The following is a 26450-nucleotide window of genomic DNA, read 5'->3' as shown; positions in this document are numbered from 1 at the left end:
TAAAGTAAAGTATTTAAAATAAAGATTTTAAATTACAAAATAAAACGTGTGTCGTTAAATAAATGTTTGGTATCAAATTGTAATCGTAAAGGAATAAAATGTATTCAAAATATGTTGTTTTGTTTCACTTAATCGTCATTTTCAAAATATAAAAGTGCTTATTTTGGCATCAACGTTAATCAAATCCACTTAAATTTCAATTAAAATAAAAGTAATATTCGACTGTGGTCCTGCGTTTTCACAATATCTTTGATTATATTAAAACTATTTACCTCTAAAGCTTATATACTGTATTGCTAAAAAATGAATTAAAGTGAATTTAAACTTTTGTTTATTTAGATTAAAAAAACGATGAATCAAATCTATTGAAAAACAAATATAAGTTGCACTGGTTTTCTCGTCGTCAACTAATACTTTTGACAGCGATTTGATGATGAACTAAACATGGATTCATTGATTTTAATTCAACACCAATAATCACTACGACAGAAACATCAGAGTCTGTGAGGAAAACATGGAGACGAGGAAGTTAGAACAGAAGGTCTCGCTCATGCATCGCCGGGACAAGCAGGCGGAGACAAAAGAGGAAGAGGGTTAGAAAGTCCAGATCTTCTGCAGCGACATGCACGTGTCACCGGGGGGAACATGCTCTCCTTCTCCCTGAGGTCACGCTGAGGTCACGCTGAGGTCACGCCGAGGTCACGCCGAGGTCACGCCGAGGTCACGTGATCCGTCCCCTACTCCGGACGTGACCGGAGCCGACGTCCAGACTCGGGACCTCATGCATCAGATCCATGTTGGGAAAGTTTGTCGGAGCTCAAGAGATTCATGACTTACTGTGACTCGTCTGCCCCCGGGACTGACCTCTGACCTCTGACTGGACTGGAGCTCAACATCTCCGGGGAACGTTATTACACAACTAGAAGATTTCTATTTCTTTAAGATAGTATTTACCTATAATTACATCGAAGTGAGGTTATTGATATTCGATCTAATCTAATATTAATTGGTTATGGTTTACTTAAATGTCCTTTACTTTATAATATTATATTAAGGAATATATTTTTCAATGGCATTTTACTGTATATATAATAATGTTTTAAGAATTTACCTTCATCATCAAATATAAGGACCATTTTATTTTCTATTATTTCTCTTTATTTACTGCATATTTGCCTTATTTTCCTTCCAAAATAACCATTGAAACGATGTCTCTGAGGCTTCGACGATGATCTTTGTATAACAAAGTTCCACCTTAACCTTAACTTAAACCCTCACAAGCCTAAACCACATGTGTCTAAACTCAAGGTCGGTCCAATGACCTTCGTGCGGTCACTAGAAGGTTCACGATGAATCAAAGTAGGTCAACGTTCCTGTTGATAACGTGACCTATAAAGACGCCAGCGATTAAGATAAGATAAGAAACGGATAAGATCATAACACCAGCGACCCAGACTGATGGAAGTTATTTACCTTCGACAGGTCGACACGTTGTCATCAAAACACACCAGAAAGACTGCGTGAGGATGTTTTTATATATTATATATATATATGTTTTATATGTTCCAGGAACATTCATCAAACTGTCCATTTTATCTTCAAGTCCGTTGGTGTGAACAACAACCTCAACATTTCAGTCACTTGTTTTTCTTTGGGAAATTAGATAAATAAATTAATAATAATTCAATAAAGATAGATTGATCCATATTCTATATATTGCACTTTGTTCCTTTTTAGCACTTTTTTTAAATATTTTTTTTAAATGATACTATCGTTTGCTGTGAACCGGGAACACAATTTCCCCGAAGGATAGGGCCCAAAAACAAATGTGTTTGTGGTACCCCTTGCGTCGTCTCTGGGTCAAGGTGAACGACCTTCGCGTGCATATGTATTTGTCACAGCCGGGGAGGGCGTTGACCTTTGACCCAGAGACAACAACTGGGATTAAAAGGAACGAGTTTGTAAGAAGGAAAAGAAAATGTTTATACTGAAGGTAAAGTTGACACATGTTTGAATCATTATTTCTGGCTCGTGTTCATGAGGAAAATATGAGTTCAAATGTAAGTCAGTAAGTAAGTCATTTTTATTTGTATAGCGCTTTTCCAGACCAGGGTCACAAAGCGCTTAAACAATCAAAACAATACTCAATAAAGTATATATTTTAAAGATCAAGATAAAACTGCGGCTTTTGTTTTATTATTTGTAGTCATTTTTACTTATAAACGATTATTTCACTTTTTAAAAATCTTATTTTGAACCTTTGTGAGAGTTTCTAATGTCATTATGTTGCATTGAAGCACGTATTGCTTTGAGTGAATTATGTTAATGTTATTTATAAATACATACTAATATATATATATATAGTTATTTCAGGCCAATAATAGAGTTGCACCATTAAAGCTGACATGTGTATTAGAGAAGGATGGAGGGATGGAGAACACGACGACATCACTACGATACCATGTGTATCGTCACACGGAGGATGAAGAACATGTTCACGAGACAAAATGGGCTGCTGGTACATCCCGACAGTGGGTGTCACTCTCCCCGTCTCCCTGTCAATCAAAGCGTCGTCGCCTCGACGGGCGCATGCGTGACCACCGGCCTCTTCCCACTCACTGAGCCCAGAGCAGACGAGAGGCAGGATGCTGGAAGGACGAGAGGCGTCCCAGCCTTTCGCGGGATACGAAGGATGTGAGTTTGGTGCAGCGGTGCAGCAGGCAGCGCGCCAAGCTCAGTTAAAGTGATGAATTCTTCCACTTACGGCCAAAGGAAAGAAGAAAGTCAATAAGCATCAATTAGCCACGGAGGACTGAGTTAACCCTGCGGCGACACATGCTCAGTGAGTGACAAGGGCAGGAACCCAAAGCGCTGAGTCAAGCAAGAAACCGGAGGAGATGAGATGAGACGCCATGCAAGAGTACGACAGTACGTCAGCGTCGCCGCAAGATCGGACGACGGAATTTAACATTTCAAATGTTGACCTTTAAATTATAACATGTTTTTTTTTATTGCAAGAATTTAATTTTTTTTTTTTTAATCATAAACTCAACCAGTTCTTTTTTGAAAGGTTGATCGTTTATTTATCGAAATAATAACAAAAACATGTAAAGTTTAATAATCCATTTAAAAAATGTAATTTAAAAATAGTATGTTCTAAATGTATTTATTTTTAATTGGGAGCCTTTTAAATTCAGTATAAAAATGTTGGTATAATAGCGTCACCGGTCCGAGCTACTCTAAGCCAATCACGAGACACGCAGACGATCATGTGATGACCAGGAAGAACTGGCGTCAATTCATCGCGGCTTATTTTAAAATCCACGCTAATAATTAATTAATTGCAATTAATCTCGGTCGTAAAGTTTTGTGTGAATCTAGTGCGATTTCTCAAATCGCATACTTCCCTTAGTGCACTGGTTAGTATGCATCAGGATAGTGTACGTACTAACTAGTAACTAATTCAATCGAACCATGAATTAAGACGCACTCATGCACTTAAAATACGTACGCAAGTTTAAGTACGCAAGTATGTGACTTGAGACACAGCTTTGAAGTTGTGTTGCTCGGCGCTCGATTGGATTAGTCTGATAAGATGGAACCATTTTATCAACATTTGAATATTGAATTCAAAAGGCTAAAAATTAAAGTATATTCGGTCTACAAATTTTATTTTTTAATTATTGTAATTAGAATATAAAAGTATATGTGAAAAAATAATAATTTGGAAAAAACTTGACTTTAAAAAATGTCAATAAACAAATGATTGAATTCAATTATTTAAAAAAACTATTCAATCAAAGATTTGCAATCAATCTTGGTCGTAAAAGTTTTGTGTGAATCAAGTGCCGTTTCTCAAATCGCATACTTCCCTTAGTGCACTGGTGGTAAGTATGCATCAGGATAGTGTACGTACTAACTAGTAACTAATTAGATCGATCCATACTCAGTTTTGTGGGCGTTTTAGTACGCAAATTTGGTGTGCTTGGAGCACTACATTTCGCATACTAAGAACTGAGACGCACTCATGCACTAAAAATACTAAGTTTAAGTACAGAAGTATGTGATTTGAGACACAGCTTTGAAGTTGTGTTGCTCGGCGCTCGATTGGATTAGTCTGATAAGATGGAACCATTGTATCGACATTTTAATATTGAATTCAAAAGGCTACAAATGAAAATATATTCAGTCTACAAATTGTATTTTTTAATTATTGTAATTAGTATATCAAACTATATGTGAAAAAAAAAAACTATTTGGAAAATGTTTGACTCTAAGAAAATGTCAATAAACAAATGATTGAATTCAACTATTTAAAAAAACAACTCAATCAAAGATGAAATGTTAAAATTCAATCGTTCGATATTCCGAAGGCGCTGATGTTCTTCCATACGAGATGCCCATGAGCTCCTGTGGACCCAGAATAAGAAACTCTTGGAGGAGACGTCGTCGTCAAGAGGACTGGGCGAGTTAGTGTAGTCTGGGGGAGCCATGACCCTGGAGCAGGGGGGGGGGGGGGGTTGGGATGAGGAGTTGGGAGGATGCGGATCGAGGGGAGCACCTCCCTCCTGAGACCCCCCTTCTTGCTGGTGAGTGGCCCCGTCCCCTACCCTCGAGCGTGATGGGGGGAATGATGACGCCGCCGCCGTTGTGCTGGCTGCGGGGTCGCCCTCCTCGCTCCGCCCGGGGGTCCCGCTGCTGACGGACGGGACTAGGATTGACGGCGAGGCTTGACTCGCCTTCGCCCGAGTGGTCAAAACAATCTGGGAGTCAACAACACAGACCAGGAAACGGGTTTCTTTAGTGGCGGTCGAAGCGTCTTCGGCACAACTTTATCGACGGATAAAAGTCGATCGCCCACTACGAGGTGGAAGCAGCGCCATTTTGTGGTGAGCGGACACACGGGCGAGCGAAACATGGAGCAGTGAGAAGGACGACTGTGACGCACACCGACGTGTTCATGAGCACCATCACACACAGAAACTGACGTTCAGACACCATTTGAACACAGGAAATGGTGTGGAATCGGTTTCTCCTTCTCACTGTCCGCGGCGTTAAAGCCAGTCTCACCTAAAACCATCTTCAAGAAGCCTTTTTAGATCCAAGACAACGTTAATGAGCTTCAACATCAGAGGAAAACACGTCTGAAACAACAGTGGTCCCTGGATGTATCACAGTACTACATATTTAAATACTTTAAACTGCAGTTAACACAACTTTAGTGGGAGTCACTTATGACTGTCAACTCCCATGATGCCTCTCTAAAGATAGTGACGTCTGATTGGTCGCCACAACACTGCATTTAAATGATATGTCAAAAGTGATTGACGGCTGCGATTGGTGGGCTGGGCGGCAAAGCGTCATGGGAGCAGCTCACCATTACTGAGAAGGATGAGACGTCATTTGTAAGTTCAAACATAAATGTTGTTGATTTAAACGTGATTAATGGTCATTAATATCCACTTGTTTAAGGTAAAGTAAGGTAAGGTGAGTGGTGATGACAGTCATCCTCTCAGCACTGTCATCAGTGAGCAGAAAAGCAGAATGAGTGCACGAATGCTCCTTCCCAGGTGCAAAACAAATAGACTCAGGGACTCATTCATTCCTCGGGCTATTAAATTGTACAATTCTGAGTTCGGGGGCAGGAGTGGAGTGAGAGTATCTGGATGTTCTGTTCTATGTTAGTCTTTGTATCTTTGTCTTTGTTGTTTTTCTTTGATCTGTGTTCTTTGTCTTTATCTTCAGACTTAGATTGTGTCATCTTGTTCTTCCTCTTTATTTCTCTTGTTCTTATTTTATTTTGATTGATTTACTTTTTGATTTTTTTTTTATAAAAAATTGTATTGGCTATTGGAAAAAAAAAAATTCCCGAAGGAGACCTCCTGAGGGATCAATAAAGTTTTACCTTACCTTACCTTACCTTAATCAAGTGGAGAAAAGTAACCTCTACATCTAGTGTCTCGCCTGCAGTTCATACTAAACTCTGCAGCCAGAATCCTGAGCTGCTCTAGTAGAAGAACTCACATTTCTCCTTCAAACTCTTCACTGGCTGCTCTAGTAGAAGAACTCACATTTCTCCTTCAAACTCTTCACTGGCTGCTCTAGTAGAAGAACTCACATTTCTCCTTCAAACTCTTCACTGGCTGCTCTAGTAGAAGAACTCACATTTCTCCTTCAAACTCTTCACTGGCTGCTCTCGTAGAAGAACTCACATTTCTCCTTCAAACTCTTCACTGGCTGCTCTAGTAGAAGAACTCACATTTCTCCTTCAAACTCTTCACTGGCTGCCAGTTTCTTTCAGGATCATTTTAAAATTCTGGTTCTTACTTTCAGATCTATTCATGGTCCGTGTTGAAGATAAGATTATGGATGTCAACAATTATACAAAGACTTCAAAGAAATTATGTTAAGCCTTTACGTCTCAGATTTCGTTCATCGCGGGGGGTTTTCGGAAGGTTGAACCCCCCCGCGATGAACGAGGGACCACTGTAGAAGTTCGTCGCCCTCTAAAGCTCGTACCTTCTCTCTTCCAGCGGTGGCGGCGTATGGACGCCGTCGTGATGGCGGAGATGGAGATGCGACGGACCGTCGGCGTCACCTCCACCTGCAGCACCTTGCGCCCCCGCGGCTCGTTGGGGGCGCTCCCCGGCAGGGAGTTCTTCATGGCGTTCCCCAGCTGGAACGGTGGATCAGGAAACAGCTCAGTTTCGGTCTCATTTCTACTGGATTTCTAAGTCGGCGACACCCACCAGGAGAGGCTGGGAGTAGAGCTCCAGCTGCGCTCGGTACAGAACGTCCTCCAGAGCTTCTCGTCCCAGCTCCCACTCGCCGTTGTATCTGCGGAACACGGACAGCGTTAGATAATCCAGTGTTTTACTCAAGCGAGCCGAGGAGTCACGGGACCGACGGCCAACTTCTCCAGATCGTGAGACTCATAAACTGTGACAGACCGAGTTGAGAACATCAACAAGTATTTTCCCCCCCATCTGTTACAAATGGTGTCAGTAAGTAAGTAAGTAAGTAAGTAATATTTATTTATATAGAGCTTTTCCAGACCAGGGTCACAAAGCGCTTAAACAAACAAAACAATACTCAAAAAAGTATATACACTTTAAAGATCAAGATAATACTGAGAACAACACAGGAGTTCCAGAAAATCAAGGAAAAGCCTGAACAAATAGAAACATCTTAAGATGTTTCTTAAAGGAGTCAGTAGATCCATCAAGCGCAAAGAGAGAGAAGATCGTTCCAAAGCTTAGGAGCAACAGCCTGAAAAGATTTCTCTCCTCTGGTCCTGAGCCGTGTGCGTGGAACCATAAGTAGATTCTGATCCACAGACCTCAGAGCCCGAGCTGGGGTGTAAGGCTGGATCAGATCATTGATGGAAGGTCTGACCATGAATAGATCTGAAAGTAAGAACCAGAATTTTAAAGTTGATCCTGAAAGAAACTGGCAGCCAGTGAAGAGTTTGAAGGATCGGAGAAATGTGAGTTCTTCTACTAGAGCGAGTTAGAATTCTGGCTGCAGAGTTCTGAATCAACTGCAGGCGAGACGATCCTTCTTGTTAAGACATGAAAACAAACTGTTACAATAGTCCAGACGAGAAGAAACAAACGCATGGATTATAAGATCCAGATCATGTTCCGACAACATTTTCCTAAGTTTAGAGATTTTTCTCAGTTGAAGGAAACAGTTTCTGGTCAGTTTTCTGCAGTGTCGAACAAGAGACATGTCTTTATCAAATACAACACCCAGGTTTCTCAGGCTCAGTTTGACAGACTGACCTAAGTCACCCAAGTACTGACTCAACCCTGGAACCTCATCATCAGGAGCAATCACCAGAGTTTCAGTTTTGAGTAGTGGGACGTTAATAGTAAAGCGTTTGTTCGAGAAAACCTGAACTACAGGAAATGATGTCACAATCTGCGGGTGCTCTATTGTAACATAAAAACAAGAACCTTCAAAAACGAATGACGAGCGACCGCTTCCATCTTATTCATAAAATCCGGTCACGCACAAATAGTCGCCTTTGATCCGGTTGCGAGACGATCAAACGGCGTCGGGGTGAACGTCGGTGTTTTCCTTTCAGCTCGGGATAAAACAAAACAAGATGAAAAGGCTTCACGTCTTCAACGACCGAAGATAAAAATAATTTGCTTGAACGGCTTCCAGGACGACCTTTCGCTCCTCGTTCTACACAAGACATATTGACACAGTTTTTACTACACAAGGATGAAAACCTACTCCTGTAAGTGCAACGACTTACTTCTGCTCGAGCCTCAGCAGCTTATTTATTAGTTTAAAACATACTTGCTGCCTCTTGAGATAAAAAACACACAGTCTATCATCTCTCTTAATGAGGTTTTAGTGTTTCCAGTAGGTTTTTCTTTTTTAAATGTTATTGTCGTTTGTGTTAGTTTGAAGCAGCAGAGAAATCATCTCTGGTGGCTTGTTCCAGTCCCTGAGAGGGAACAGTTTTTGTGCAACGAGGCAATAAAATGTTTAGCGTCAAAGAGCTACTTTTATATTTTTCTATGATGTGAAATGAGCTCCTTGGCAGAGTAATGCACTATTGTAGTCATTTTCTTCACTGACTTAGACATAGTTGCTCATTAACAAGTGTCTTTGCAGCAGTTGTTGAACTTAAAGGTTAGTTCTGAAGCAGTTTTTCTTTTTTTTTTTAATTGTCAGCCAACAAGGTCTATTCCACACGTCTCAACAAAATCAAAGTAGTCGTCATGTCGATATCTCGACCTATAAACATGTAAGTAATGGTTATTTCTAGAGCGCCTTTCTAGATCAGGGTCACAAAGCGCTTTAACAATCGTGTCGTTTACACTATTGTAACAGTTGGTTTTCGTGTCTAAACAAGAAGGATCGTCTCGCCTGCTGTTCATACTTAACTCTTCTGAGCCGCTCTAGTAGAAGAACTCACATTTCTCCTTCAAACTCTTCACTGGCAGCTCTAGTAGAAGAACTCACATTTCTCCTTCAAACTCTTCACTGGCTGCTCTAGTAGAAGAATTCACATTTTTCCTTCAAACTCTTCACTGGCTGCTCTAGTAGAAGAACTCACATTTCTCCTTCAAACTCTTCACTGGCTGCTCTAGTAGAAGAACTCACATTTCTCCTTCAAACTCTTCACTGGCTGCCAGTTTCTTTCAGGATCATTTTAAAATTCTGGTTCTTACTTTCAGATCTATTCATGGTTCGTATTGAAGATAAGATTATGGATGTCAACAATTATACAAAGACTTGAAAGAAATTATGTTAAATCAAGGACGGACAATTACATTTCCTCAGGGGCCACGTTGTATATAGTGAAGGCTTATAGGGGCCGTTAAGCGAAAAGGAAGATGGGACAAAATCTAATTAATAAATAAAAGGACATTCACACCTAATCATATCATAACCTTTAGCCTTAGTCCCATTAAATATTATTTCAGTTTTGTTTTTTTCTTTACAGATTCTATAGGAAAAAAAATCCATGTGTGATGTATTTAAACATTAAAAATAAAAGATAGAACATGCAAAGGAAAATGTCATTATTTATGCCTCTGTTAAGCAAGAGAAGTAGTTAATGTTATTATTGTAACAATATCAACAGCAAAAGTACTAGTTCATGCTGTGGTAGTAAGAAAAACGAATAGGTATCAACAGCAGCAGGAGCTAATAATAGTTGAATTAGTAGTACTAACATTAGTAGTAGCACTAAAAGGAGTAGTTGCAGTAGTGATGTGTGTATTATTCACTTCGAGCTCCTGGACAGCGCCACCATGTGGAACTGCCTTGCAAAAATGAGATAAAATCCCTTCATTTAAAAAAGGAGAAAGAAAGGAAGATAAGAAGAGAAATAAATCTTCAATGATCTTGTGATAAACTTGTTACAAAGTCTACAGTTTTATAGTATTATTTTGACCTCATGCCGCCGCACCTCGCCCAGGTCTGTGTTAGAAGGAATGTTCTTGCCAAGTGTTGACAAACAAAGATATAATAAAGATAAACGAGCCTCCGAGAACAAGATCACAATCAGACTCGTGCTTCCTGCTTGGTGAACACACATCTCTTGAAGCCCCTCGTGTGACGGAGTGCGAGACCCCTGGTCTGTTCCATCTGGTGTCAAATCATCTTCTGCCTCACAGAGATTTGAAGTGGCAACCTCCGCACGACTGCCATCCTCCCTCCCGGGGGCGAGCGAGCAGCTTCCTTAAAGGATCCGCGGCTGAAGACGAGCCGTCGTCGAGCGGAAGTTAATCAGCTTTGCGACGACTGGGAAAAAAATCACCTGCTCCCACAATGCACCTGTGATACAAGCTATAGGAAACTTCCGTCTTCGATGGACTGTTAACGGATTGTTTGGGGAGGATCTGACTGAACGACGCGTGTCCGTGCAAATAATGGCTTCGTATAAAAGGACCGGGTCCGTGTTGTAAAACTCTTGGTACGTACGTGGCGTGATACACAGCTGTCAGCATCTGGACCATGAACTCTGGGTCCAACAGCACACGGTTGCACGGTTCTCTCCACAACTTCTGCTGCTGGCGGGGGAAGCCACACACACACAACCTGCAGAGAAAGAACACACACACGGGTAAATAAAGAACACACACAACCTGCAGAGAAAGAACACACACACGGGTAAATAAAGAACACACACAAACCTGCAGAGAAAGAACACACACACGGGTAAATAAAGAACACACACAACCCTGCAGAGAAAGAACACACACACGGGTAAATAAAGAACACACACAACCCTGCAGAGAAAGAACACACACGGTTAAATAAAGAACACACACAACCCTGCAGAGAAAGAACACACACACGGGTAAATAAAGAGCACACACAACCCTGCAGAGAAAGAACACACACACAGGTAAATAAAGAACACACACAACCCTGCAGAGAAAGAACACACACGGTTAAATCCAGACATCACATACTAACTATAAACAATATATTCCTGATACAAAACTAGATTACTTTAGGGTCCAACACATACACCACATACCATATGACCGTAAGACGTGCAACAAAGATTAGCTTTTTTTAATGTAATGTGATTCAGGTTTTTTGTTAAGAGGGTTCATTTCTATTTTCTTTGCATATTTTCTAAATAAAAGTGAGAGGGCAGCAGTAGACCTTATGAAGTCAAAGAACAATAATCGATATCGTTACGATATGTATCACGATTCAGGAGTAACCAAACAATATATATTGATAGTGTAGTAACAAGGATATATGTGTAGTATTGTCCAGTACTTGACTCTGGTGTTGTGATAGTGTAGTAACAAGTATATATGTGTAGTATTGTGGAGTACTTGACTCTGGTGTTGCGATAGTGTAGTAACAAGTATATATGTGTAGTATTGTCCAGTACTTGACTCTGGTGTTGTGATAGTGTAGTAACAAGTATATATGTGTAGTTTTGTCCAGTACTTGACTCTGGTGTTGTGATAGTGTAGTAACAAGGATATATGTGTAGTATTGTCCAGTACTTGACTCTGGTGTTGTGATAGTGTAGTAACAAGTATATATGTGTAGTACTGTCCAGTACTTGACTCTGGTGTTGTGATAGTGTAGTAACAAGGACATATGTGTAGTATTGTGGAGTACTTGACTCTGGTGTTGTGATAGTGTAGTAACAAGTATATATGTGTAGTATTGTCCAGTACTCTGGTGTTGTGATAGTGTAGTAACAAGTATATATGTGTAGTACTGTCCAGTACTTTATTCAGGTGTTGTGATAGTGTAGTAACAAGGACATATGTGTAGTATTGTGGAGTACTTGACTCTGGTGTTGTGATAGTGTAGTAACAAGTATATATGTGTAGTATTGTCCAGTACTCTGGTGTTGTGATAGTGTGGTAACAAGTATATTTGTGTAGTGTTGTCCAGTACTTGACTCTGGTGTTGTGATAGTGTAGTAACAAGGATATATGTGTAGTATTGTCCAGTACTTGACTCTGGTGTTGTGATAGTGTAGTAACAAGTATATATGTGTAGTATTGTCCAGTACTTGACTCTGGTGGTGTGATAGTGTGGTAACAAGTATATATGTGTAGTGTTGTCGAGTACTTGACTCTGGTGTTGTGATAGTGTAGTAACAAGTATATATGTGTAGTATTGTGGAGTACTTGACTCTGGTGTTGTGATAGTGTGGTAACAACGATATATGTGTAGTATTGTCCAGTACTTGACTCTGGTGTTGTGATAGTGTAGTAACAAGTATATATGTGTAGTATTGTCCAGTACTTGACTCTGGTGTTGTGATAGTGTAGTAACAAGTATATATGTGTAGTATTGTCCAGTACTTGACTCTGGTGTTGTAGTATTTACAGACCACATGACATTTGACGAAGTCGTAACTGATTTGATTTGTTTTCAAACCAAAATATGTCCAAACATCAGCTTTATAAGCTGCTGGAGTCACTGTATCCTCTGGTCCTCAGTCATCGCCGGGATTTAATTATTCCTTTAGCTGCGTAGACGGTAACGCCTTCTGCCATCTAGAGGTTGAAAGTTTTATTGCAAAACAAAAATGAACAAACACTGCGATAATTTTCATGTTAATTGTAATTAAAATTATCGAAAAATACAATTGTGGGATGTTAAATTATGTTTCATAGTGAAAATCAATATTGCGATATTCAAGTGCACCAATGACTTCTTAAACCTCTAGTCCATATCCTCCAGTAACTTGTTACCCGGGCGGAACAGAAAGAAATGATTTAATTTCTGTCCCATAGACGAATATTGTCCGAAAGGTCTTTTATTTTAAAAACACTTAATGAAATCATCTCGATGCTGATTCAGCATTTACTTAAGATGCACTTTTCATGCACTTGCAGTTTGTGACTTTTTATTTCGGTGCGTGAAGACGACGCCGACATCGAACCAGATCCGCGGCGCAGAGAAAAGGTCGGCGACCCTCGATGCCAGTGAAAGTGGACCGAGAGAAACAACAGCAAACAATGGCATCAAAGCCTGAGGAAGGAAAGAAAGCGAGTCTCGAGAGCAGAGATCTGAAGCCACGCATTGTTCTCCACAATCTCCCATTGGAGTTTGCCATCTGTCTAGACTGATGTCGCTCGAGGCGTTGTCCGTCTGCTCGCAGTCGGGGCGTCTTCATATCCTGGAGCAGACCTTGGCAGCGGATCAGTGAGTACGAGGGAGAGCCAAGGAGATAAAACTCGAGGTGACTCATCACTAGAGTCACAGGTCCTCCAGGGTTGGTCCAGGATTTGCTCAAACCGACTCAGAGAGAAGAAGATTGTTTCCTCACCGTGAGCTCATCCTGCAGACCGACTGGTAGGAAGACAGCGGCATGTAGACCACCGACGAGTTGTAGCAGAGCATCAGGAAACACAGGATCTCAAACCTGCGGACAGAAGAGACGAACATCATCAGCTTCACGTCGTTCTTCTTCATCTTCGGCGATGAATGTCTTTCAAACACCTTCACCAAGGACATACTGCACGAGTCTCTCCATCCATTAACTCAGATCTGTCTGCGTAAGCAACTTAGTTTCACAGAGAGCTGCCTCGTGGAAAGACGTTCTGCTTCACATGCTGCTGTAACGACAGTGAAGCTTCATCTCATGGTGATGAACGTCCTTCAGCAGGAGAGCAGGAGTCAAGTGAGGACATGTTTACGGTGCCAGGAAACGTTCAAATGTCAGGTTTGATCGATACAAGTGTTTGCTTCCATTTCTGGTCAGTTTAGAATCTGAAAGTATTTTGGTTTTAACTGTACATTTTAACAACAACAACAATCATTTTACCAGTAATTTAAGCAACAATAATAACAACAACAACAATAATTCTACTAGTAATTTAAGCAACAATAATAACAACAACAATATTTCTTCTAATAATTAAAGCAACAATAATAATAGCAACACTAATATTACCAGTAATTTAAGCAAAAATAATAACAACAATAATTCTACTAGTAATTAAAGCAATAATAATAATAGCAACAATAATTTTACCAGTAATTTAAGCAACAATAATAACAACAACAATAATTATACCAGTAATTTAAGCAACAATAATAACAACAACAATAATTATACCAGTAATTTAAGCAACAATAATAACAACAACAATAATTATACCAGTAATTTAAGCAACAATAATAACAACAACAATAATTATACCAGTAATTTAAGCAACAATAATTGTACCAGTAATTTAAGCAACAATAATAATAGCAACAATAATTTTACCAGTAATTTAAGCAACAATAATAATAGCAACAATAATTTTACCAGAATTTTAAGCAACAATAATAACAACAACGATAACAGCAACAACAATAATTTTTCTAATAATTAAAGCAACAATAATAATAGCCAAAAACTACAACAACAACAAAACAACCATATTAATAACAGCAGCAATAGTTTGTTAATGTTAAAGACGATCATTATAACAGCAGCATTTATAGTTTTACAAATAATTTAAACAACAATAATAAAACAATATTCATAACAGCAGCAATAATAGTTTTACTAATGTTCGCAACAATAACAACAACACTATTAATAAAATAAGCAATAATCATTTTAACAAAAAATAAAGCAACAATAATAGTTTAAATTAATAATTTAAGCAAAATTAATAACAACAATATTAATAAGAGCAGCAATAGTTAACTAATAATGTTAGCAACAATAATAACAATATTAATAACAGCATCAATAGTTTACTAATAATGTTAGCAACAATAATAACAATATTAATAAGAGCTGCAATAGTTTACTAATAATGTTAGCAACAATAATAACAATATTAATAACAGCAGCAATAGTTCATTAATAATGTTAGCAACAATAATAACAATATTAATAATAGCAGCAATAGTTCATTAATAATGTTATCAACAATAATAACAACATTAATAACAGCAGCAATAGTTTACTAATAATGTTAGCAACAATAATAACACTATTAATAACAGCAGCAATAGTTTACTAATAATGTTAGCAACAATAATAACAATATTAATAACAGCAGCAATAGTTTACTAATAATGTTAGCAACAATAATAACAATATTAATAACAGCATCAATAGTTTACTAATAATGTTAGCAACAATAATAACAATATTAATAAGAGCTGCAATAGTTTACTAATAATGTTAGCAACAATAATAACAATATTAATAACAGCAGCAATAGTTCATTAATAATGTTAGCAACAATAATAACAATATTAATAATAGCAGCAATAGTTCATTAATAATGTTATCAACAATAATAACAACATTAATAACAGCAGCAATAGTTTACTAATAATGTTAGCAACAATAATAACACTATTAATAACAGCAGCAATAGTTTACTAATAATGTTAGCAACAATAATAACACTATTAATAACAGCAGCAATAGTTTACTAATAATGTTAGCAACAATAATAACAATATTAATAACAGCAGCAATAGTAAACTAATAATGTTAGCAACAGTAATAACAATATTAATAACAGCAGCAATAGTTTACTAATAATGTTAGCAACAATAATAACAATATTAATAAGAGCAGCAATAGTTTACTAATAATGTTAGCAACAATAATAACAATATAAATAACAGCATCAATAGTTTACTAATAATGTTAGCAACAATAATAACAATATTAATAACAGCAGCAATAGTAAACTAATAATGTTAGCAACAATAATAACAATATTAATAACAGCAGCAATAGTAAACTAATAATGTTAGCAACAATAATAACAATATTAATAACAGCAGCAATAGTTTACTAATAATGTTAGCAACAATAATAACAATATTAATAACAGCAGAAATAGTTTACTAATAATGTTAGCAACAATAATAATATTAATAACAGCAGCAATAGTTTACTAATAATGTTAGCAACAATAATAACAATATTAATAACAGCAGCAATAGTAAACTAATAATGTTAGAAACAATAATAACAATATTAATAACAGCAGCAATAGTTTACTAATAATGTTAGCAACAATAATAACAATATTAATAACAGCAGCAATAGTAAACTAATAATGTTAGAAACAATAATAACAATATTAATAACAGCAGCAATAGTTTACTAATAATGTTAGCAACAATAATAACAATAGTAATAACAGCAGCAATAGTAAACTAATAATGTTAGCAACAATAATAATATTAATAACAGCAGCAATAGTTTACTAATAATGTTAGCAACAATAATAACAATATTAATAACAGCAGCAATAGTTTACTAATAATGTTAGCAACAATAATAACAATATTAATAACAGCAGCAATAGTAAACTAATAATGTTAGAAACAATAATAACAATATTAATAACAGCAGCAATAGTTTACTAATAATGTTAGCAACAATAATAACAATAGTAATAACAGCAGCAATAGTAAACTAATAATGTTAGCAACAATAATAACAATATTAATAACAGCAGCAATAGTAAACTAATAATGTTAGAAACAATAATAACAATATTAATAACAGCAGCAATATTTTACTAATAATGTTAGCAACAATAATAACAATATTAATAACAGCAGCAATAGTAAACTAATAATATTAGCAACAATAATAACAATATTAATAACAGCAGCAATAGTAAACTAATAATGTTAGCAACAATAATAACAATATTAATAACAGCAGCAATAGTAAACTAATAATGTTAGAAACAATAATAACAATATTAATAACAGCATCAATAGTTTACTAATAATGTTAGCAACAATAATAACAATATTAATAACAGCAGCAATAGTATACTAATAATGTTAGCAACAATAATAACAATATTAATAACAGCAGCAATAGTAAACTAATAATGTTAGCAACAATAATAACACTATTAATAACAGCAGCAATAGTAAACTAATAATGTTAGCAACAATAATAACAATATTAATAACAGCAGCAATAGTTTACTAATAATGTTAGAAACAATAATAACAATATTAATAACAGCAGCAATAGTAAACTAATAATGTTAGCAACAATAATAACAATATTAATAACAGCAGCAATAGTTTACTAATAATGTTAGCAACAATAATAACAATATTAATAACAGCAGCAATAGTTTACTAATAATGTTAGCAACAATAATAACAATATTAATAACAGCAGCAATAGTTTACTAATAATGTTAGCAACAATAATAACAATATTAATAACAGCAGCAATAGTTTACTAATAATGTTAGCAACAATAATAACAATATTAATAACAGCAGCAATAGTTTACTAATAATGTTAGCAACTATCATTATAACAGGAGCGTTTTAAGCAACAATAACAAAAGATCAATAGAACTGGAAATGGTTGTTGTTTCAGCCTGCAGAGGTCATTGTTTATCACAGGACCATGAATCACTTCACCAGACAGAAGAATTCACTCTGTGGTTCATTTCAAATGAGCAATCCTTCAAAGTGCTTGTTTCCCAGACACCTCATGAGGAAGTGAACAACTTTTCCACAGCAGCAGAAATGACTTCACAGCCTGAGAAGCTCTAAAAGTTTCTGCTCTATACCATCGTGAAGTGACGTTTGGAAGGAAGAAGCAGTGACTGCCGTGAGCGAAGGAAGGTGAGGCTTGAAAGAGCGTTCGCTCGCTGTTGTAAACAGGCTGCGTCGTTCATACCTGTTCTGAGCCGTGAAGGTTTCCCTCTGAGGGTGGAGGCCGCTGTACACCACTCTGATCAGGTCGTGTTGACACAGAGCTCCCTCGGTCAGCGCCATGGATCCCAGACAGGAGGGCTGAAGGAATACACAACTTAATGAAGTTGACAGTTTACAATGAAAGAATATAGCATCTTATCTCCATTTCCTTTCTGTGTCCCATGACTTAACAAATTGACTTTAAATAACTTTAAATGACTTTCCTTATTGAAGAAAAACAGTTGATTTAAGTTGAAGGAGCAAGAAAGCGAAGGGAGTTAAATGAATATAAAAAAGGGAAAGAGACAAATTGTACATCATTTCATGAACCCGACGACTTCAACGTGTACTTTCATGATTCATGCGATGATTAAATGATTAAATCATCGTCACGGCGCAGCACAGAAACAGGAAGTGTGTCTTAGTTTAGCATCAGGTTTGAAAAGGAGTAAAAGAGCTAAATTATTGACCATAAATCTTTGTTTTGAAAAGGGTTTCTGTGTCAATTTAATTCTTAGATTCTCTTATATGTATTTACATTATTTAAATTGATATCTTTTACTTTTGTATAAGTCATATTTTCATTTTCCTTTCTGTTCTATACAGTATATTTTGACAAAATATAAAATAAATATTTCACATTTTTCTCTCCTATCAAGAATGTATTTGCTTCAATGAACATAATTACTCATTTCTTGTTGGTTTAATGTTGTTTTGTGTATCACGTCACATCTTTCAATTAATTCTTTAGAAACCTTTACAATAGAAAAAACTCGTCAAGTGCATATATTTTCTTGCTTCTTGAGTTAAAATACAAAACTAAACACATTTAAAATAGATTAAAAAAAATTAGATGGAATGATATTTAATCACGATGAATCTAAACTAATCTACTCAACCGTGTGATTAATGTAAACATTTAAATAACCAAGTATTTACTTCACACTAACTGCTGATATTTCTTAGGAGAAAAACCTTGAATGAACTGAATGGTGAAGAACAGAAGAGACGCCGACAGATTACGATGAAGTGGAAACTAATTATATGAATATATTCAATTGCGAGGCCACTTCACTCTGAGGACGCTCGGATCAAAAGTCACCTCCAAATTGAATTGACAGTCAGTGAGAGAGGAGGAAGGATTCATTGAGAAAGAGGAGTGGATGCTAATGCAGGAGCAGTGAGCTCCTCCAGGCTCCTCCTCCTCCCTCCTCCTCCTCCTCCTCCTCCTCCTCCACCACCGTCGTGCTTTGGATGTTCTCAGCGGGAGGAGAGAGTCTTTCAGGCTCGTCATTACTGACATAAATCGCCTTCAGCACATGAAGCTCTGTCGTCTGATCAACACTGAGCGACACGTGCACGTCATTGACAAGATGAACACTCAAGAAAATCATCCAATTCAAGCACAACAGGCAAGTATTTACAGAATTTAAGGAGGAAACTATTAGTTCCAGAGTTTAAACATCATATTACTGAAGAGATTTAAGAGTTTATTTTTGTATTTTATCGACATTGTATTTTTGTATTTAATCAAGATTGTATTTTATCAAGATTGTATTTGTATTTTATCAAGATTGTATTTGTATTTTATCAACATTGTATTTTTGCATTTTATCAAGATTGTATTTGCATTTTATCAACATTGTATTTTTGCATTTTATCAAGATTGTATTTGTATTTTATCAAGATTGTATTTGTATTTTATCAAGATTGTATTTGTATTTTATCAACATTGTATTTTTGTATTTGATCAACATTGTATTTTTGTATTTTATCAACATTGTATTTGTATTTTATCAAGATTGTATTTGTATTTTATCAACATTGTATTTTTGTATTTGATCAACATTGTATTTTTGTATTTTATCAACATTGTATTTGTATTTTATCAACATTGTATTTTTGTATTTTATCAAGATTGTATTTGTATTTTATCAAGATTGTATTTGTATTTTATCAACATTATATTTTTGCATTTAATCAAGATTGTATTTGTATTTTATCAACATTGTATTTTTGCATTTTATCAAGATTGTATTTGTATTTTATCAACATTGTATTTGTATTTTATCAAGATTGTATTTGTATTTTATCAACATTGTATTTTTGTATTTTATCAACATTGTATTTTTGTATTTTATCAACATTGTATTTGTATTTTATCAACATTGTATTTTTGTATTTTATCAACATTGTATTTTTGTATTTTATCAACATTGTATTTGTATTTTATCAACATTGTATTTTGTATTTTATCAACATTGTATTTTTGTATTTTATCAACATTGTATTTGTATTTTATCAACATTGTATTTGTATTTTATCAACATTATATTTTTGCATTTTATCAACATTGTATTTGTATTTTATCAACATTGTATTTTTGCATTTTATCATGATTGTATTTGTATTTTATCAACATTGTATTTGTATTTTATCAACATTTTGTATTTTTGTATTTGATCAAGATTGTATTTGATCAAGATTGTATTTTTGTATTTTATCAAGATTTTATATTTGAATTTGATCAAGATTGTATTTGTATTTTATCAACATTTTGTATTTTTTTATTTGTATTTGATCAAGATTGTATTTTTGTAATTTTGCTTTTAATCAAGATTGTATTTGTATTTTATCAAGATTGTATTTGTATTTTATCAAGATTGTATTTTTGCATTTTATCAAGATTGTATTTGTATTTTATCAAGATTGTATTTGTATTTTATCAAGATTGTATTTTTGTATTTTATCAAGATTGTATTTTATCAACATTGTATTTTTGTATTTTATCAACATTGTATTTGTATTTTATCAACATTGTATTTTTGTATTTTATCAAGATTGTATTTGTATTTTATCAAGATTGTATTTTTGTATTTTATCAAGATTGTATTTGTATTTTATCAAGATTGTATTTGTATTTTATCAACATTGTATTTTTGTATTTTATCAACATTGTATTTGTATTTTATCAACATTGTATTTTTGTATTTTATCAACATTGTATTTGTATTTTATCAACATTTTGTATTTTTGTATTTGATCAAGATTGTATTTGATCAAGATTGTATTTTTGTATTTTATCAAGATTTTATATTTGAATTTGATCAAGATTGTATTTGTATTTTATCAACATTTTGTATTTTTTTATTTGTATTTGATCAAGATTGTATTTTTGTAATTTTGCTTTTAATCAAGATTGTATTTGTATTTTATCAAGATTGTATTTGTATTTTATCAAGATTGTATTTTTGCATTTTATCAAGATTGTATTTGTATTTTATCAAGATTGTATTTGTATTTTATCAAGATTGTATTTTTGTATTTTATCAAGATTGTATTTTATCAACATTGTATTTTTGTATTTTATCAACATTGTATTTGTATTTTATCAACATTGTATTTTTGTATTTTATCAAGATTGTATTTGTATTTTATCAAGATTGTATTTTTGTATTTTATCAAGATTGTATTTGTATTTTATCAAGATTGTATTTGTATTTTATCAACATTGTATTTTTGTATTTTATCAACATTGTATTTGTATTTTATCAACATTGTATTTTTGTATTTTATCAACATTGTATTTTTGTATTTTATCAACATTGTATTTGTATTTTATCAACATTGTATTTTTGTATTTTATCATGATTGTATTTGTATTTTATCAACATTGTATTTGTATTTTATCAACATTGTATTTTTGTATTTTATCAACATTGTATTTGTATTTTATCAACATTGTATTTTATCATGATTGTATTTGTATTTTATCAACATTGTATTTGTATTTTATCAACATTGTATTTTTGTATTTTATAATGATTGTATTTGTATTTTATCAAGATTGTATTTGTATTTTATCAAGATTGTATTTTTGTATTTTATCAATATTTGTATTTTATCAAGATTGTAATTTTTGTAATTTGTGTTTGATCAAGATTGTATTTTTTTTTATTTGTATTTTATCAAGATTGTATTTTTGTAATTTTGCTTTTTATCAAGATTGTATTTTATGAAGAGTGTATATTTGTAATCTGGGTTTTATCAACATTATATTTTTTGTAATTTAAAAAAAAAAAAAAAAGTATTTTTGCATCTTTGAATTTTAATCAAAATCGTATTCATGCATTTATCGGATCAATATTTCATGTTTGCAGTTCGTACTCGACCAAGATAGTATTTTGTGTTTAACCTTCTAACACGTTGAAATGCATCCTAGAAGTTTCCCAGAGAATATATTCAGAGTACGATCGAAGAAACTACAGTAGAAATAGAGCCTCAAGAACACAGACGTTACCTCGTGATAAATGGATGGTTTGGACAGAGACGGGATCGTGAAGGACAGAAGTTTACTGTTGCCGTCTTTGTCCACGATCTCCTGCAGGAGGACAAACAAAGTCAGAGGTCATTTCTTCATTGAAGGTCATTCTTCTCTCTTCTCCCCCCAGAGCACAACACTGTCACAAAGTCTGGTTCTGCTCTAAGTTTCTGCCCGTTACTTAGAGAACTTTCTTTCAAGTATTATTTAAACTGTAAAATGTCTTCAGATGATGTTATTTTTCGACACTTTTCAATAACAAGGATTTGAATCAACTTGTATTTTTGTAACACAGGAATAATGTCTAACTAATGGACGAGAACTAGTTAAAATGTTCTAGTTAAACACGAGCACATAGTAAGTCGTCCATGGCGACAGGAGGGGGTTGAGTTTACGTTATCTGTGTGGAACAGAAGCCAAAGCCATCAATTATTCACAACCTTCTTCTAGCCGTGTTTGCTAACAAGTAGCTTCTTCTCTCTTCCTCGACCCATTAGCAACGCCGGTGCTTCCTGGTGATGTCATCCATCCGGGGTCCATTAGAAGGGGTTCCCCCTCAGGACCGCCCGTCAAGTCACCAGACCTCACTTGGATCTTTGACGCACATTCATCTCTCGTTGTGTCCACACGATACAACTGTGTATGTGTTGCTAATACTAGTGAATAGTTGTTGATCGTGAAGGAAAAATACATACAAATACTCTTTTTTGGAAGTACATCAGTGGCAGTATTGAATGATAGGATCAACATTTCTAAAGTTAAATTTTTTTTTAATGGTAACGTAGATGTGGTTTTGTAGATGAACTGACTTAAAAAAAATATATACTCAAAATAATCAATATTTTTTTATTTAAATTTTGAATTAGATTACATTCAATAACTTGTATATTAAAAGATTGAATTAGTTTTGATTTAATCACTGAATTCAACAACTTGTATATTAAATTCAATGATTAAATCAAAACTAATTCAATCTTTAAATATACAAGTTATTAAATTCAATGATTAAATCAAAACTAATTCAACCTTTAAATATACAAGTTATTGAATTAAATGATTAAATCAAAACTAATTCAACCTTTAAATATACAAGTTATTGAATTCAAATATTAAATCAAAACTAATTAAATCTTTTAATATACAAGTTATTGAATTCAAATATTAAATCAAAACTAATTAAATCTTTAAATATACAAGTTATTGAATTCAAATATTAAATCAAAACTAATTCAATCTTTAAATATACAAGTTATTGAATTCAAATATTAAATCAAAACTAATTCAATCTTTTAATATACAAGTTATTAAATTAAATGATTAAATCAAAACGAATTCAACCTTTTAATATACAAATTATTGAATTCAAATATTAAATCAAAACTAATTCAATCTTTTAATATACAATTTATTAAATTCAATGATTAAATCAAAACTAATTCAACCTTTAAATATACAAGTTATTGAATTAAATGATTAAATCAAAACTAATTCAACCTTTAAATATACAAGTTATTGAATTCAATGATTAAATCAAAACTAATTCAATCTTTTAATATCCAAGTTATTGAATTCAATGATTAAATCAAAACTAATTCAACCTTTAAATATACAAGTTATTGAATTAAATGATTAAATCAAAACTAATTCAATCTTTAAATATACAAGTTATTGAATTCAAATATTAAATCAATATTTTTTTTAAAGAGATTGATATTCCTTTTCCAATAATCAAAGAAAAATGTTTTATATTTATATATATATTTTATTCTATCTAAAGATGATATGATAGCATAATAGTAAATCAGACTATACCAGTAGAGTACCGAGCTACTGGATCGATCAGTCACATGATCGTCTGCACGTGGGATGATTGGCTGAAAGTGTAGCTCCGTACTCTACTGGTACAGTCTGGTCAAAGTATTATACCCACATTTTTGTTTACGCGTTAACAAAATAGATTGATTTATAAAATATGCAACTGTTTTTATAAATAATAGAAATTACAAATAAATGGAATCTATCAAAATAGAAATTATTGAATTCAATTATCGATAAAAAATAAATAATGAAATGCTTAGAAAACAACATTTCAACAAAAATTATTTGGAACAATTCCACATGTTAAATGTTATTTCATACTGGTTGTGAACTAAATGAAATATATTTCTTGTACTAGTTTTATCCTGCAGTATTTTACGACACAAATGGAAAAAGCTTCCAATCTTTCCCTTCCTCCGACCATACGATCTTCAGATATCATTTTAAAGTTCAGATGCTCCACGGCTCGACACCCACCAGGTTGTAGATGCCCAGCAGAAGAGCCTCGATGCAGCCGTTGCTCTGCCGGTCTCTGCTGGCCGTGACGCGCAGATAAACCCACACCAGCTCGGGCAGGAACTGCAGCGTGAAGCGGCGCAGGCGGTCCTCGGAGCTCCGGTACAGTTCGAACAGCTGATGGCACACCGGCTCCAGGAGCTGCAGCAGATGGACGTGAGGAAGCATGGGTCGGAGCCAGAGACGGAGGACGTGAAAGCAAACGTTACACACACTTGAAAGACATGGAAGTAAACTCGCTGGTGAACCAGCAACGTCTCTCTTTGTACTGATTGACTTCCTCTGGCTTCCTACACCAGAAACCCACTGTCACGCTACTTCCTGCCATGTTGTCAAACTCTCCACCATCATGTTCTCGATATTTTCTCACACTATCATCTTATTGGTGCTCGATCCCTTAGTTTGGTCTGAAGAAACTCAGAGAAACTAACGATTTGTGAGGAAAAAAGCTGATTTGTCTCCATGTTGTCTTGACCTTTTCAAGTTTTAAAATTGTATTATGCATCGTTAGTGTGTATTGTTCGGTTTTAAAGTGCCCTGGTCTGCGAAAGGCACTGAACAAATAAAAACGACTATATATATTTTCAAAAGCTAAACCATGGCTAATAAACTGATCATATAACATATAATAACATATTAAAATATGTAATAAAATATAATTACGTATGTTATAATAATATCTAATAACACATAATATGAAATAACATATAAACCCATTTTTATTTAGCTTAAATCAATATTTATACTATCATATTATGTAATAACATATAATAATATGTAATAAAATATAATTACGTATGTTATAATAATATATAATAACACATAATATGTAATAACATATAAACACATTTTTATTTAGCTTAAATCAATATTAATACTATCATATTATGTAATGACATATAATAATGTGTAATAAAATATAATTACATATATTATAATAATATCTAACACATATTATAATATCTAATAACATATAAACACATTTTTATTTAGCTTAAATCAATATATTTATTGCATCATAATATGCTATAACATGTAATAACACATTACATAATAACCTACAATAACATATAATAATACATAACAAATAATAAATTATATATATATATATATATATATATATAATTTAGTTTCTAAGGATTTAAAAATAATGTCAAATGATAAAAGTATTTTTAAAAACAAGAAAGAAATGTGAATGATAAGGTGGAACAAGTAAAGTGTAAATACTTAAATAAGTGAATAACAAACACTAAAATAGAGAATTAAAGTTGGAAAATAATAATTTAAAATAGGGGTAGATGCTCTTCAAAACAGTGTGATCAAGCTCCACATCGGTAAAAACTCCTCAAAACCTTTTTTTCTCTTTCACCGAGATGATTCTACCTTAAAGTAAAACGTCTAAATTTTGAGGATTACGTTTGAAATAAAACTGGTTGACATGAAACGAGGGGTCGCCGAGGGCACCTTGATGACGGCAATAATCCACGAGATGATGGGGGCCGAGGGCCGGCCTTGTAGGGAAGCTCACGTCCAACCGCTAGATAAACACTGATGGATTATCGCTGCGACTCCAAACATCGATGGATGTCATCGCGACACTGAGCAAACACAGCGGACAGACGGGGAGGAATGGAAAGTTTCCCCCGCGGGCGCCGGTGGGAAAGAAATGTCGGACGAACCACTGCCGTCAATCAAACGTCGGAAAGACAGCTGCTGTGTTTAGGCTGGTCCGAGGTCAGTTAATCAGCGGAACCAACGGGCGTGAGCTGACCCCCAAACAAACTAGAACTCATTAACGAACTTGGCAGAGAAACTTCTGCCTCGGTGACATTAGCGCCAAAGTGGACGTTAGAAAAACCCAAACATGCCGACGTCGACAACAACAACAACAACAACAACAACAAGCCTCTCTCCCGCTACACAACACACACTCTCGCACACACACGCTCACTAATGCGATCGCACAACCCAGCCAACGCTAATTGAATTCAGGTCCCTGGACAGCCATGAAACGATAAAAACCTCGCCACGACTGAAGCGACTGTCGAACCCGACCTTTGAACCGTGCGTTTAATGTTTAGTGAAAGTCGGCGCTGGACTTTGACCGCCGAGCCGTGGAAACGTTTATTTCA

The 26450-nt window shown here is 34.5% G+C and overlaps 1 protein-coding gene across 2 annotated transcripts in view; it reads right to left on the bottom strand.

The window, feature by feature from the left end:
- LOC148068047 (hyccin 2-like) overlaps positions 1-26450 on the bottom strand; it is a 54547-nt gene that overhangs the window by 1578 nt on the left and 26519 nt on the right. Inside the window, exons 5-12 of one of the 2 annotated variants that reach the window (XM_087803464.1) lie at positions 24280-24459; positions 21964-22044; positions 17647-17762; positions 13286-13381; positions 10450-10566; positions 6750-6837; positions 6520-6676; positions 4611-4763 (exon numbers count right to left, since the gene is read on the bottom strand). In XM_087803464.1, coding sequence (XP_087659590.1) covers positions 4611-4763; positions 6520-6676; positions 6750-6837; positions 10450-10566; positions 13286-13381; positions 17647-17762; positions 21964-22044; positions 24280-24459 — 988 coding nt within the window. The remainder of the gene's footprint in view (positions 1-4610; positions 4764-6519; positions 6677-6749; positions 6838-10449; positions 10567-13285; positions 13382-17646; positions 17763-21963; positions 22045-24279; positions 24460-26450) is intronic. The other variant, XM_087803466.1, reaches the window with a different exon arrangement.

Source organism: Callionymus lyra, chromosome 12 (assembly GCF_982586985.1).
Source record: "Callionymus lyra chromosome 12, fCalLyr1.hap1.1, whole genome shotgun sequence".
Lineage (NCBI taxonomy): Eukaryota > Metazoa > Chordata > Actinopteri > Syngnathiformes > Callionymidae > Callionymus > Callionymus lyra.
Note: the sequence above shows the minus strand (reverse complement) of the source record. Positions and strands in the feature narration are given on the sequence as shown.